The sequence below is a fragment of the Pundamilia nyererei genome, unplaced genomic scaffold (assembly GCF_000239375.1).
Source record: "Pundamilia nyererei isolate P.nyererei 1_Seehausen unplaced genomic scaffold, PunNye1.0 scaffold00117, whole genome shotgun sequence".
Taxonomy (NCBI): domain Eukaryota; kingdom Metazoa; phylum Chordata; class Actinopteri; order Cichliformes; family Cichlidae; genus Pundamilia; species Pundamilia nyererei.
The window spans coordinates 885,830-899,529 of record NW_005187518.1 but is presented as its reverse complement, the minus strand read 5'-3'; the positions used below and the strand labels follow the sequence as shown (position 1 = coordinate 899,529).

The following is a 13,700-nucleotide window of genomic DNA, read 5'->3' as shown; positions in this document are numbered from 1 at the left end:
CTAGTTTTAACACAAAACCACCAACGCCAGGACTCCCTCCCCCTCCCAGCGTCTCTGTCATCTGCAGGCATGCTTGTCTCCAGTTCTGCAGGGGAGCAAGGGGAGTATAGCATCTCTGCTACTGCTCCCTCTACCAGCCTCAACCCTCCTAGCTCTGTGATTTCAACCAGCAACTGCACCCCTCAGGTTTTCTCTCTGCCCCAGGTTGTGCCTTCCATCCAGGGTATACCAGTATCTCACCTGGTTCAGCACTCTTCGGGAGCCCAGGTATCCCAGTGCCCTCAGCTGGTCCCAGTATCCCCCCTCACCTCACCAGCGCCTCAATTTCAAACCCCTCAGACTCTGAACACAGGAAACAGACTGGCACAGCAGCAACAGGAAGCCTCGGCAGCTATGTCTGAAGGTGCCACAACCATAGTTTCCATCTCACCGCTCAACAACAGCCAGCTCCCTCAGCACGTGATGCAACAACTGGGGGAGCAGACCACAAACTGTACACCCAGCAAAATCCAGACACCGCAGGTTATTTCCATCTCTTCCCCAACACAAGTCGTCCCAGTCCCCCAGGCCAAAGGTGGCACACCGGCACAGCTCGTCCCACTCTCTGTGCCCCAGCTGGTACCAGTCTCCTCCATCCAAACTTCCTCCACCATCTCTTTCCCACAGGTGGTACCTGCCAGTCCTTCTATCTCCATCCCTTCTGCCCGTCTGCCATTACAGATCCTCACTTCAGCTCCTGCAGCTGGAGGGGTCCCACAGGCTCCTCTCAGGTTAAACCAGCTGAGGCCCATTCAGAGCGTAGCTCCTCCAGCCAGCACGGCCCCTACGGTGCAGCTCCTAAACTCCGGCATCATTCAGCTACCCTCTACCCCTCCAGGTACTCTCAATTCATTAAATATTTAAAAAATGTAGCACCCAGAACTAAGAGAAAATTAACTGATTATTGATTAATAATTATATATACATATATCTATGTGTGTGTATTTGTTACTGCTTCCAGCTTCTCAGACATGACTTCTTTTTCATATTCACATGAACTGATTGTATTTACAGTCAGAAAAGGTGAAAATTTTGAAGTTACTGTTGGTCAGAAAGAGTGCGCAAAGACATTTGAATGTTTTAGGACTCAAAAAAATCTTTTTAATTATTGATTAATAGATCATCATTGATTGTTTATGTGGTGCAGAAAGAAAAAACAATGACAGACATGTTTTTTGGGGGTTTTGTCTTGCAAATAATCAACAACATGTCACACAAGTCAAAGACGAGCAGACATTGACATTTTTCGCTTAATCAGAATTGGTTATGATTAATATTTTGCTACCCACCTACCCTTGGAAAAACCCAGAAACTATTCTAATTGTCATCAAACTACGTCTTTATTATATACTGAGGTATCAAAGTTTATCATTGGGTGTACTGGGGAGGTCCTCAAATGTCGTCTCTATAGGGGGAAAAGTTGAATCTATTTGATTCTGATTGGCATCCATTCATAAATAAAAGTTTGAACAGCAGGTTGCCGTGTGGCTGAGATGACCGCATGAGGGAATATCCATTCTAAATAACATCATCCAAAGCCAACAGTATGAAAAGCTATCTGAAGCCTGTGGTTCTGCTCAGATCCTCTGACCTCATTATGTGCAACACTGGACATGTTTAATATAAGCACCTACCAGCATGTTAGTATGTACCTGGGAAAATTTGAGGAATATTTATCAGTACAGTGTTTGTTTTTTTTCCATTGATAGCACTACAAAACCAAACATAAAAGAAAATAATGCTTTCAGAAACATGTTCTGTTTCTGTATGATATTATATATATATATATATGCCATTCTGTAAAACACTCATTAAAAGTATTGATCTATAACTTGGATTGCTGCATGCACTTATAAGATATAGCCCCATTGCTTTTTATATCAGCTGAATCTGGTTATATTGTTTAGATTGTTGCCAGTTTATCATTTATCATTCATATTCATAGGTAACCTTCTCCTCGGTGGTAGCCCCTACCTGAGTGTCCAGCAAGGCAAGCTGATTCTGACCATCCCAGCAGGCATTCAGCTCACCAGTTTGCCCCTGAAACCAGTCCCTGACGCTTCCACCATCTCTACAAATGGAGTGCTCCCCATTCTTAACCCTTCTACCTTTCCCGTAGTCTCACAGCCTTCAACACCAACGCCCAGCAGCCTCGCCGCATCATCTCCCCTGAACTTCATCAGCTCATCTCCACCATACTGTGCTCAAGAGACTCCCATCCAAACCAGCCAAGTGCACGCAATCCCCTCCCCTCACCCGCTGGACCCAACGGCCACCCCGACAACGCAGAATGCTCTGACTCCAGAAAGCATGCTCACGCTCAGCCCCATGTACACTGGAGTGACACCAAATAGCCAAATGCCCCAGCCAGTGTGGAGCCCAGTGCCCCTCTCCACTTCAGCCAGTTTAACTCTGTTTGACGTCCGCACCAAGGGGGACCTACCTGTGGACCCAGCCTTGTTGGGTCTACCTGGTGGGGAGTCGCTGCTCCTGGGCAGCCCCTCTCCAGAGCAGGATGTGGAAGCCAGCTCGCCACTTGGGAATCCAGAGGAAATCGATGGAGAATCAAAAATCCTTACTCAGCTTCAGTCTGTCCCTGTGGATGACGAGCTGGGCTTATAGTTTTTAAAACTGGTTCAACACCACAGATCTGTTTGTCTTGTTTGGATGACTTGAAACATTTTTATCCCACATCATGCATCATATAAGATCACCATATTTTTTTTATAACCTACAGCAGCAATTCTCACTCAGCAGACCAGATGCCATTGTGGTGCTAGCTGGAAATTTTCCAGCTCTCTTTATTATGAATGGGATTATTCACCTGCTGGTTCAATTACTCCTCTCAGTTTGGATTAAGATTTTTTTATTTTATTTTTTACTAAAATCAGTATGTGCCTTACTTTTTTTTTTTTTTTTTTTTTATAAAAAGATCAGATCCGCACAGATGATTTAAGGATTAATCTGCTTGACTCACAAGTCTTGATGTTAGACCAAGACTTGTGAGTCATGGGGTCAGGGGTCATGGATCCTTCTTGTGGTTTTGTGGACTAACTCAGCTCTACTACGTCTGGGTTTCTGATATAGATCCACAACAGTGATACACTGTTCAAAAGGGAAAAATCTTTAAATGGTTCCCTCCCTGTCCTGAATTCAGCCTGAATATATTCTGCCAACACTCCAGCAATATCCCTTCATCCATCATCTCCCACTCATCCTGGACCAGGTCATAGTAGAAAGTAGCCTAAGCAGCTATCAACTTCAGTTCTTCCAGGAGGAAACCAAGACATTCCCAAGCCAGCAACAACAGCACACTGTTTCCAGTGATCAATCGTGGAGTCGTCCTGGTCGGATCCCTGAACCACTTCAGCTGGTTCTTTTTAAAGCAGAAGGGCAGCAGCTCTCCTCTGAGCTCCTTCTCACTTTGTCTCCAACTTTGAAGAATCTGACTTGCATCTCATGGTCTTATTCTTCCAGTTACCACCCCAAGTATCCCTAATATTTAATTCCTCACAGTGTAGAGTAGAAGTGTACAGAACAGTCGGACTCACCTCTCTTCAAAACAACTGGATCATCTGCCTAACTGCTCGCGCCACACCAGTCCACCATATTTTCACCATCCACCAGTCCTCTTCCACACTTTCGTCAGGATAATTTAACTCCTACATGTGTAACAGGTTCACCTAACAAATAAACGATCCTCGATTCTGGGTGGAGACCCAAATCCCTTTCGGGGTTGCGTCAGGAAGAGCATCCAGCATAAAAAATCTTCCCAATCCCTAGTGAATAAGGGTGTAGCTACTTGTAGCAACAACACAAACTCACCCTAAACCCACAGTGGAGACTTTTATTTTTAACTTAGAGGTTCGGATTCTCATCCCACCCTGCAGGATGTCACCCTCCGAACATCTGACCACCGAACATCGAGACCACCAGTTCTGTCAGTTAAGTCTATGAACACAGTCGGTGATTAAGGGCAAGCATGGCTGAATCTGTTGCCCAGTTGCAACGAGTTTGACCAGGAATATAGCGAATATTATAATCTACACAAACATTAGATTATAGCTGAAAGGGCTATATGACAGTATTTTATTACCACACGTTAGTAGTGTTGTTTTTATCATTGAACTGTCTGCAGTTTCCAGGATTCAGCACTGCCTGACCTTTGTTTAAACAAACAAACAAACCTATATATAGAACAGGAGGAAATAAAAGGGTTTATACTCTATGCAATGCATGTTTAGTTCTTCATAAGACACTATGTCGCACAGTGGCTGAGTGTAATTTTTTTTAAAGCCAGTACTCTTGGGAGATAAAAAGAAGCTGTGCTGAGCTTTTAAAAGGAAGCACAGCAGAGCATTACACTAAAACATGTTGCGATGTTTCCTGTTAACATCTCAGCATGTTAATACTTATAAGTGCCTTATTTTAAAGCTCACACGTTTGATGTTATTGATGTTCTGACTAAAACGTGCTATATATATATTTGCTATGTACTCAACCAAATACCTGGATTCACTTCATATGGATTCTTTTGTGTCTACGTTTATGAATGAGTTTGTTCAGTGATACACAAACGTGTCTTTTCTTTTTTTGGTTGTGTGGTCATAGTTCAGTTGTGTTTTTTATTTTGTTGTTGTTGTATATTTTGCACATTTCATTCACATATTGTTTACGCTGCGCTGCCACGGTGTTATGACAGCGGTCGGACTCATTTCACAGTCTCTTAGTAAGAGTGACACAGAAAGATAAGGAGCCAAGAAGATTAATCAGGAAGTTGTGGTTCGTGTTTTTGAGATATTGTTAAATTTTTGAGTACAGCTCGATCAAAGCTGTGTGACCTTTCTGTTGTCATAACACAGGTAAGCGGTCAAACCTTTGGCCAATTATGGTACAAAAAAAAAATCAGAAAAACACGTATAGTTACATTAATGTGTGTGTGTTTGTTGGTCTCATTTAATCTATTTAAGGCATGCATCAATCAGTTAGTAGTTTTTAAAACAGTCCTCGAGGAGAAGCTGTGGATAGGAAATGTTCATTATCAATTCACGCTGTAACGTGAGGTTTTCCAAGCTCAGCTTCCAGGACATTAGCTTGGACAAATCAACCTGAATTTAGCTGAGTGTTGAAATTTGTTTGGGGGGGGGGTAAAGGAAAATGTTTTCATTGTGTTTGTTCATATTAGCCATTTCTTACCAAAGTATGTTGACATTAAAGCCTGCATGGCTTACGCACACATGTTCCTGGATTGGTTTTCACTCTCCAGCCTGACGTGTAACATTCATGACTCCAGACTTAACCAAAGATGTCGTGTGTTTTTGCTTTGTTTTTGTTTCTGAGTTTTCAAAGGGATCATTTGTGCCTCGTCTTCTCATTTTTGTACTCAAATGCATTCTATTTTTTATATTACATGATACTGTAATAAACTACATTTACAGAAAAGACTGATTATTGTGGATGTCCTCATGCGCCACACTTTGGAACTGTAGATTATTGCGAGTGAGGGGGGGTGACAACCTTTGCTTCTAATTTGGCAAGAAAATTTTATTCAAATGTGTTCTTTTACTGAGAAACCATCGTGCTCTGACTCTGCGTGCAAGTCAGACCAAAATGTGTGTGAGCTTGTGCATGCATGTGTTTGTACAAGAGAAGGAGGGGATGCATGGTGTGTTATGATAGCCCTGATGGTCTCAGGTTACCTGTGCCGGGGTATGATGAGTAATGCTACACACACATGCAGTTTACTTAGTTTTTGTTCATCCACACACACAAGGGCATAGAGGGAAGGCTTTGGCGCTCTCCTGAGAAGATATTTTCACCTTGCGCCTCAGGACCCGTCCATGCAGCTATGATCTTCACAGCAGAGCAGGTCACCTGCGTGTGCGAGGTCCTGCTGCAGAGCGGCTGCATAGATCGTCTCGCCAGCTTCCTCCGCACTCTTCCTCCTGCTTCCTCCTCCTCGTGCCCCGGGGAGCTTGAGAGCGTGCTAAAAGCCAAAGCCGCGGTGGCCTTTCACCAAGGGCGCTTCTCAGACCTCTACACCCTGCTGGAGGGCTTCCCCTTCTCTGCACGCAGCCACCCGCTCCTGCAGCAGCTCTGGCTGCAAGCCCACTACATAGAAGCGGAGAGGCAGAGGGGCCGACCCCTGGGAGCTGTGGGGAAGTACCGCGTGAGGAGAAAATTTCCTCTACCAAACACCATCTGGGACGGAGAGGAGACCAGTTACTGCTTCAAGGTAGGCAAACACTAAAACTGCATGTTTTTAAGTAACTGAAGTGTGAGCTGCATTTAATCAAGTAGTGTACTGGCACTGATTGAAGTGGAGCATAGTGTACTTGTGGGCTACTAATACTACTATGTACAAGTCGTGTACTATCACATCTGAGGAATACTGCATCTTTAATACAGTATGTGACCTCTATAGTATAAATACATAATTTATATTTTTGTGCTTTGCATAAAACATTATCTTTCAAGTATTTTTATAGTAATGAATCTAATTATATGTAAATATAAACTGTCCCACCCTGCTTTGGTGAGTAAAGAGTATTATTAATCTTAAACTATTGGTTCAGAGCATTATAGGACCAGTGGGATGTAACTTGGTATTTTACTCACATACTTAATTTAAGCATTTCTATGGAGCATGCTGCATCTATGCCATTGTATTTCGGCTTAAAATACAGTGCTATGCAAATCTCGAGCCATCCTAATTTCTTTATATTTTGCTTCTAAGGAGTAGAACTTGTAATTTTTAAAGTGGTCTTGACTAATCGTTCTCTAGGTTTTCTGAAGCTTTTTCAAAGTCTTTCTTTGGACACTGGCTGCTGTTTCACTTAGGTCAGCTACAAGGATTAAAAATATTTTCAGAGGAATGGGTTTTGTTTTTTAAAAAAATGTGTTCGTTAGTTATTCAGAAGGCGGCACGGTGGCGTGGTGGTTAGCACTGTTGCCTGACAGCAAGAAGAGATTGAACATCTCTCCGGGTACTCCGATTTCCTCCCATAGTCCAAAGACATGCAGTTAGTGGGGTTAGGCAAATTGTCCAGGGTGAACTGCCTCTTGTTCTGTGATAGCTGGGATAGGCTCCAGCCCTCCTGCTACCCTGACAAGGATAAGTGGAAGAGAATGGATGGTTAGTTATTTGGAACCAGTTAACACTGACCTAACTCAAGGATGGACCAGTGCTGTCTACATGTAAGGGGTATCTTTAGGCACTTCAATCTAGTTCAGTCTATGAGAAATGCCAAAGATAATAGTTTGACAGGCATAAAAGGTTTGGGGGGGTTTTGCAATTAGTCGAAAGGTTTAGCTCAGCAGGGTGTGCAATGTGTGCTTTAAAAAATGAGGAAACTGAAAATGTGGAGACAAAAACAAATCTCAGTAGAAGGAAGGTATCTAAAAGTCATGTGTGTAAGAAATAGGAAAAAGACCTGACACAGATGCACATGGCCCGTCAGCTAATAAGAGATGCTATTACAGTTTCTGGATCGCTCACATATCTTCTGATAATAATGTCCAGATTTCACTATTTATTTTATTTAACTGCAAACAGGAAAAATCTCGGAGTATCCTCAGGCAGTGGTACCACCGTAAGCCGTATCCCTCCACCCGAGAAAAGCGGGAGCTAGCAGCAGCCACCGGCCTCACCGCCATCCAGGTCAGCAACTGGTTCAAGAACCGCCGGCAGAGGGACCGCATAGCGGAGTTTACCGGGTCAGTGAAGGGCACCAGGTCGCTGTAAGCTGAACTGCTGTCCTCTTATCATTCAAAGAACCCCCATGTAAACTAATACTAATAATAAAAAGTGATGAACGCGTCTAGTTACCTCGAAAGTCGGAGCTGGGAGCGACGTACGAAAAACAGGAAAGAAAACGCAGTTTTACTTATGTTTAAGCGCACTGCTGCCATCCTGGATCGCTAAATCGTAGTTTGGGGTTTCTCTGATTTGTCAAATTGGAGGTTAGACTTGAGTGTATGTGCAGGTGAAACGTCTGACTGGGAACAGGGAAATTGCGACTGCTAATGGAAGGCGCCATCAGTGGCCCACAGAAAGCGAATGGATACACTGAATAAACAAACCGTTGGCGTATAGCATTAAGCAATAAAAATCGGGATTTGTGCTTTCTGTAATAATTTAAATTAATGACTAAAAAAAAATCACCTACTCATACCTTTTACTTAAAATAGAATAGAATAGGGTCTTTACAGAAATCATTGATTTTATACTTTTCGTTAAGAAACCGATTTTTAAAAAATCGCCGAGTGATTTTAAAACATTGCCACCATAAGCTAACTCGATTCTCTTACCTTATAGTCGGGCATAAAATAGTTCCTCCTTTTTTCCAGTAGCTTTTTTTTCTATCACCAAACTAAATTACATAAGCAGTACATATCAGTTTAAAGAAACTGGTATTTTAGTTAATATGTATTTCATGCACAGTGATAGGGTTCACTGATAATTCTGAAATTTCGAGTCAACGTTGTGAGAAAAAAACAAGCAAATGGCTGAACGATTTTTTCCCCTGTTAAAACTAGAAAAAAAAACATCTATGTGAAGCGAAGCATTTAACTGGGTTTTACTTTCTACAAAACGCTTTAAGGAGACTTTAATCTGGCATGCCGTAAATAGAATTTATCACTGTGGCGCACGCGTTGAATTTTGCATAATAGCACCACCTTGTGGCTACAGTAAGACATTAATCTGTACTTTTTTTCTAAATCTCATGATCCTTCAGTTTTCAGACAGGCTCTCGAGGACCTTCAGAACAAGCCTACCCATCATCTGACAACGACCTTTCACCTCCAGGCAGTCCCCAGTGCTGCAGCGAACCACCTCCACCCCTTTTCCATCCACTGCCTCCTCCACTGCACCACACATGTGGAGGGCATCAAGATGTTTAAGCTGTCCAGTGGTTGATAGATCATCATAATTTCTGTTGTCATTGAAAGTTTATTACCAAAACAAGACCTAGCAGATCCCCTACAGAGACTTAAACGTTTACAGAATATCACACAAGACAGACATCAGACGTCTGGAGATTAAAGCCAACAGACTGGATCACAGGTGTGGCATAAAGGTGCATCTCCACACTGCATTCACAGATGAAATCAAAACATTTATAACGATCAGGGAATTATTTTTATTAAAGGGTACATGCTGGTAAACTGCACCCACATGTATCATACCCAAAGGTTACACACTGAACCAGGAGACAGCGTTTTCAGTGTTTACGACTTCCTGAAATGTCTTGAAACTGTAAGAGAACCTGAATAAAATAATTTCACAATCACTGCGGTGTGATCTTTTACCATAGTAACATCTTCATCTTCATGATTTTCATCTTGCTGGCACTTCATAACAGCCAAGGCCATGAGGATCTTCACTGATGTGAAGGTAAAGTCAGGAGAAGGTACTCACAGATAAACTACGAAAAGCGTCCTCAGCAGCAGCGCTCGTCATAGGTCGTTCTTAAAGGGGGACCCGTCGTGCTTTTGCTGGTTTCCTTTCATATGTATATATAAACGGCTACAGTTGTGGATGCTCCTATTACATATGGCCAAAGCTCAAGCTTGAGAGTGCTCTAATGCTTTTTCACAGTTTTTTTTTCTACACTTGGCTCTGAATGATGTCACTGAGAGCAGATATTCTATTATTTATGATGGGCAGCCAATCAAAATGAGCTCAGTTTAAAAGGAGAGGCTTGTTTCAGGCTGCACGTGATCAGTAAATCATGCAAAACTACTTGAGCAGAGTCTGAGAGAAAAATCTCGGAGCTGAAAACGAGCACAACAGGTCCCTCTCAAGAAGACGAAGAGCATCTCCATCTCTTATTAACAGGCTAAATCATCAATAAGGCTAATAAGGCTTTTTTCTTTCACAGGAACAGAACAAAAACATTAATATAGAGTCACAGACACATTTCCCAGCTGCTTCTCAGGTATGATGCTCCCCAGCATGTGTATTAGTAATAAAGTTTTAACCATCCACTTCACACACTTTGCTCAGCTGTGTCCAATTCGTTGTCCACGTGAACCCGAGGACTGCCCAGCAGATACACGTCTTTGGTAAAGTTCAGATTCCAGTTTATTTAATTTCACCAGGCTCTCCTCTTCCTCACGTCGCTGTTTATCGCCAGTCCTGTTCGGACCGTTGCTATCTATGTTCAGCGCTCAGAGGCCCAGGTACTCCGCCACAAACACAGCCATGACCTTCGTCAGGTTCTCCACCGTCGGGCGGTGCATGTTCTCCTCCGTGTCCTCCAGTGTGTGCCAGAACTGTGGGAAGGGAGTGGCGATGACATGCAGCACGGGGACGCCTGTACAGAGACACGAAGGCAGGTATGATGACTGAGCATGGGTTAAAGAAAGTGACTTCTCTTCTTTAAGGAGATAAATCCCTGGAGGCAGACATGTGCTACAGTACTGAGCTTAAAAGGTTCAATACCTGTTTTGAACTTCTTAAATTTTAACCCTTGCGGATTGACTGTAATTACACGAACGAGGCAAAGAAACATTCAAATACACCAGTGCAGGACTGCCAGTGTCTTTGTTCATGGAAAGCATCGCTGATGCAGTCCTAATCGAAGTGTCTTGTGGCTTGCTTCGACTATAATAACTCTGAGGGATGACCTCCAGCTGCAGGGGTCAGGGGGTGGGTATACAGGCTACACTCCTGGTTCCCACCTACCCTTGTGAAGGAAGGGGATGTGGTCGTCCTGCACGGGTCCGAGATACACATCCTTCCTGAAGTAGGTCTGCTCTGAGGGGTGAGACGTCAGGAGACCCTGTCGATGGAGCCGCTTTTCTGGAGGAGGAGGCAGAGATCGGGTCTACAAGTGTTCAGGAGGGATTCAAGGATTGGTGGAGGAGTTACGGTGGACGCTTACCTGCAGCAATCAGGCGGTCAAACCAGCGTGCAGTGTTATCGAAGTGATTCGCAATCAGCGGATCGGGACCACCGAGTAGGTCGAGCAGCACGAAGAGATCCTGCAGAGATGAAGTTAGAGAGACGGGAGCTGGCATTTGTCTTAATCAGAGTAATTTAAATGTTAATGTAAGTCAAAGGGTCACTCCATGACCCTCTCACCTGACCTTCTCATAATCCTTTCTCATGACCTTTGTGTGCAAAAATGTTTTTTAAATGAGTTTATGCACATTTTACCTTCATATTTTGAATATTTACTGACTTAAAAAGGCTCATTATTCTCCTTAAGAGCCTGTAGATGTAAGTATGAAGCTGAGTCTGAGGTGGAAACTTTTTCAGATTTGACTGACCAAAGCGTGGCTGGATTCAAGCTGTGCAAACTGAAGGACAGCGTGGAGCGCGTCTGGTTCAGGAAGTAAGTGTGACCACAGAGGAAACATATTTCTGCTTGCAGCTTCCTCACCAGTGCCTGAAGCATGCTGGCGTGCGAGGAGGTTGCCGGGTGGGGCGTGTTGGCCATGCGCTCGGCCAGGTGGCGCGAGCCGTACAGTGAGTCGGTGGCGGTCCATTCTTCAAATGACTCCTCGCCGTCGAAAAACACAAGCTGGAGAGTTACGGGAAGTTTCTGAGAGGAAAAACATAGAAAGCAGAGGTAATCAAATTTGTGAGGGGGAAAAAAAAGCAGGGCTTGAGTTTCTCTTTCTGCAGTGCTGTTGCAGTGTGTGTTTCTACGGTAACTACATAAATCACAGCCCTCTGGAGAGATAGTGCTCGAGTCAGCATTTTCTCCCCAGTACTGCGGCCTCAGAAGCAGAGGGATGAAACAACACAATAAGAAAGACTCTCGTCAGCATCTCAGCCCTTTACTTTTCATCGTGAGCGGGAACCACATCTGTCAGCATCTGCTTTGTCTGTTGCTTAAATTCAGCCAACACAAAACCCACCTGCTGTTTGAATGACCTAAGCTGGGCATCCAGAGAGGTGGCGAGCTCCAGGATCATAGCGCAGGGCACTGCAGAATCGCTGGCCCCCAGGAACACCTTCTCCGGGGCTCGCGGGTCTGGAGGCAGCACCTTGGAGTCATAGTGGCAGGCCAGGAGCAGCCGTCGAGGTGCCGAAGGGTCCAGAGTGGCCACGACGTTGGCGAAAGTGACCTGGCCTCGAGGCGTAGGGGACTGGAACGAGTCCAGGTCTATGGACCAGCCAGCAGACAGCGAGGACAGGGTGGAGGTGATGTGCTGAAGTGGAGCAGGGAGTTAATGATGAGGGGGGAATGTGTAAAAGTGAGGAAGCTATAAATATTTACACCCACCTGCTGTACAGACAGGCTGCCCTGCGTGCCTGGGAGGCGCTCTATCAGGATGGGCCGCAGGTGAGCCTCCCACAGGCGAGTGCCGTCCACCTGAGAGGCCAGACGGCGGATCTGAGCTGGAGAGCACTTACTGGGTTTGTGGGACAGCTGGAGGAGAGGGAAAAAAGAACAGTCTGTAAACACGAGCATGGGACGTTCCACATGTTCGTGGTCCAGAGGTTCACGTCCTTTCTGATGGGTTTAAAGGATCATTCAGTTCCTCCAGTGTTTATATTACACCTCCTTTTCTCCATTTAACTATTTTGTCAACATGTTTTTTTTCCTTTGACTATCGAAGGTTCAATGCCCCAAAGCAAAACTAGCCCACACACAGTTCAGGCAAACAGTCTGCATTACCTTACTAAGGACAAGTCTGTGCAGTTTCCTGTTGTTTTTGGCAATGTTTTACAGAAAACTGTATTTAAGCCAAAGAAAAATTAACCCCTACTAAAAAAAAAAAAAATGTTTTTAGCACAGTCCTCATGGGTTTTCTTCGGTGGAAAGCCAAAACCTCTTAGGAGGGCCCCAAAAATACAGTTGTGGTCAAATGTTTACATGCACAGTGTACTTCTTCAGTGATTGTGATTGACTACATCTGGTAGATTGCTTTTGACAGCACTCATCATTGTACTGACCAATATTCAGAATAATGGGAAAGTCAAAGAAACTGTAGATTTACATAAGCTGGGAAGGTTTCTTAGAGCCATTTCTGAACAACTGCAGAGTCCAAGATCAACAGTTTATTCATGTCACACCACTTTTCCAAAGTCTGGAAGAAGACTCAAACTGTCATCCTCAGATGTTCAGGAATAAGTGTAAACTGCTGGAACGCCAGTGTCAATTCAATTCAATTGATTTTATATAGCGCCAACTCATAACAACAGTCACCTAAAGGCGCTTTATATTGTAAGTTAGACCCTAGAATAATACATACAGAGAAAAACCCAACAATCATATGTCCCCCTATGAGCAAGCACTTTGCCGACAGTGGGAAGGAAAAACTCCCTTTTAACAGGAAGAAACCTCCAGCAGAACCAGGCTCATGGAAGGGCGGGGCCATCTGCCGCAACCGGTTGGGGTGGGAGAAGGAAGACAGGATAAAAGACATGCTGTGGAAGAGAGACACAGTGTCACTGTCCACAATGAACTGAGTTTGATATTGCCATGGACTGAGAATTGCCAGGGTACATTTGGGTAAAGGCTTTCAAACCTAAGAACACTGTGGCAACTGTCAACTAGGGCTGTGCGATATGACCAAAATCTCATATCCCGATATAAGAATTCTATCGTCCGATAACGATATAAATCACAAAAATATAACATTTTCTGTAAATTCTGTGACTCTCGGGCAGCTCGACTTGCAGGAAGTGTTTCCAGCTGCGC

At 44.1% G+C, this 13,700-nt stretch overlaps 3 protein-coding genes across 5 annotated transcripts in view; 2 read left to right on the top strand and 1 right to left on the bottom strand.

The window, feature by feature from the left end:
* The window catches only part of six5 (SIX homeobox 5), a 7,840-nt gene extending 4,908 nt beyond the window's left edge, over positions 1–2,932 (top strand). Inside the window, exons 3-4 of the mRNA XM_005742191.1 lie at positions 7–877; positions 1,985–2,932. Coding sequence (XP_005742248.1) covers positions 7–877; positions 1,985–2,661 — 1,548 coding nt within the window. The 3' untranslated portion in view covers positions 2,662–2,932. The remainder of the gene's footprint in view (positions 1–6; positions 878–1,984) is intronic.
* A 2,884-nt stretch (positions 2,933–5,816) lies between these two features.
* six9 (SIX homeobox 9) lies at positions 5,817–9,082 on the top strand. 3 transcript variants are annotated; one of them, XM_005742132.2, is made up of 3 exons: positions 5,817–6,274; positions 7,595–7,755; positions 8,778–9,082. In XM_005742132.2, the coding sequence occupies exons 1-3, from the start codon at positions 5,888–5,890 to the stop codon at positions 8,941–8,943; spliced, it is 714 nt and encodes a 237-aa protein (XP_005742189.1). In that variant the 5' UTR covers positions 5,817–5,887; the 3' UTR covers positions 8,944–9,082. The 3 variants fall into 3 exon arrangements, with proteins under 3 accessions (XP_005742189.1, XP_013768609.1, XP_005742190.1); XM_013913155.1 differs by having other exon boundaries at positions 7,595–7,779; XM_005742133.2 differs by having other exon boundaries at positions 7,595–7,699; positions 8,778–8,905.
* Positions 9,083–9,162: 80 nt separating this feature from the next.
* The window catches only part of qpctla (glutaminyl-peptide cyclotransferase-like a), an 8,145-nt gene continuing 3,607 nt past the window's right edge, over positions 9,163–13,700 (bottom strand). The window contains exons 2-7 of the mRNA XM_005742134.2: positions 12,279–12,425; positions 11,911–12,204; positions 11,430–11,591; positions 10,929–11,028; positions 10,730–10,846; positions 9,163–10,358 (exon numbers count right to left, since the gene is read on the bottom strand). Of these exons, the coding sequence (XP_005742191.1) occupies positions 10,213–10,358; positions 10,730–10,846; positions 10,929–11,028; positions 11,430–11,591; positions 11,911–12,204; positions 12,279–12,425 (966 nt within the window). The 3' untranslated portion in view covers positions 9,163–10,212. The remainder of the gene's footprint in view (positions 10,359–10,729; positions 10,847–10,928; positions 11,029–11,429; positions 11,592–11,910; positions 12,205–12,278; positions 12,426–13,700) is intronic.

Bases quoted from the DNA above. Each gene is read 5' to 3' on its own strand.
- six9 (XM_013913155.1), top strand. From the start codon at position 5,888: ATGATCTTCACAGCAGAGCAGGTCACCTGCGTGTGCGAGGTCCTGCTG. The intron at 6,275-7,594 runs GTAGGCAAACAC...AACTGCAAACAG, and splicing joins AGACCAGTTACTGCTTCAAG to GAAAAATCTCGGAGTATCCT. The intron at 7,780-8,777 runs GTAAGCTGAACT...ATGATCCTTCAG, and splicing joins GTGAAGGGCACCAGGTCGCT to TTTTCAGACAGGCTCTCGAG.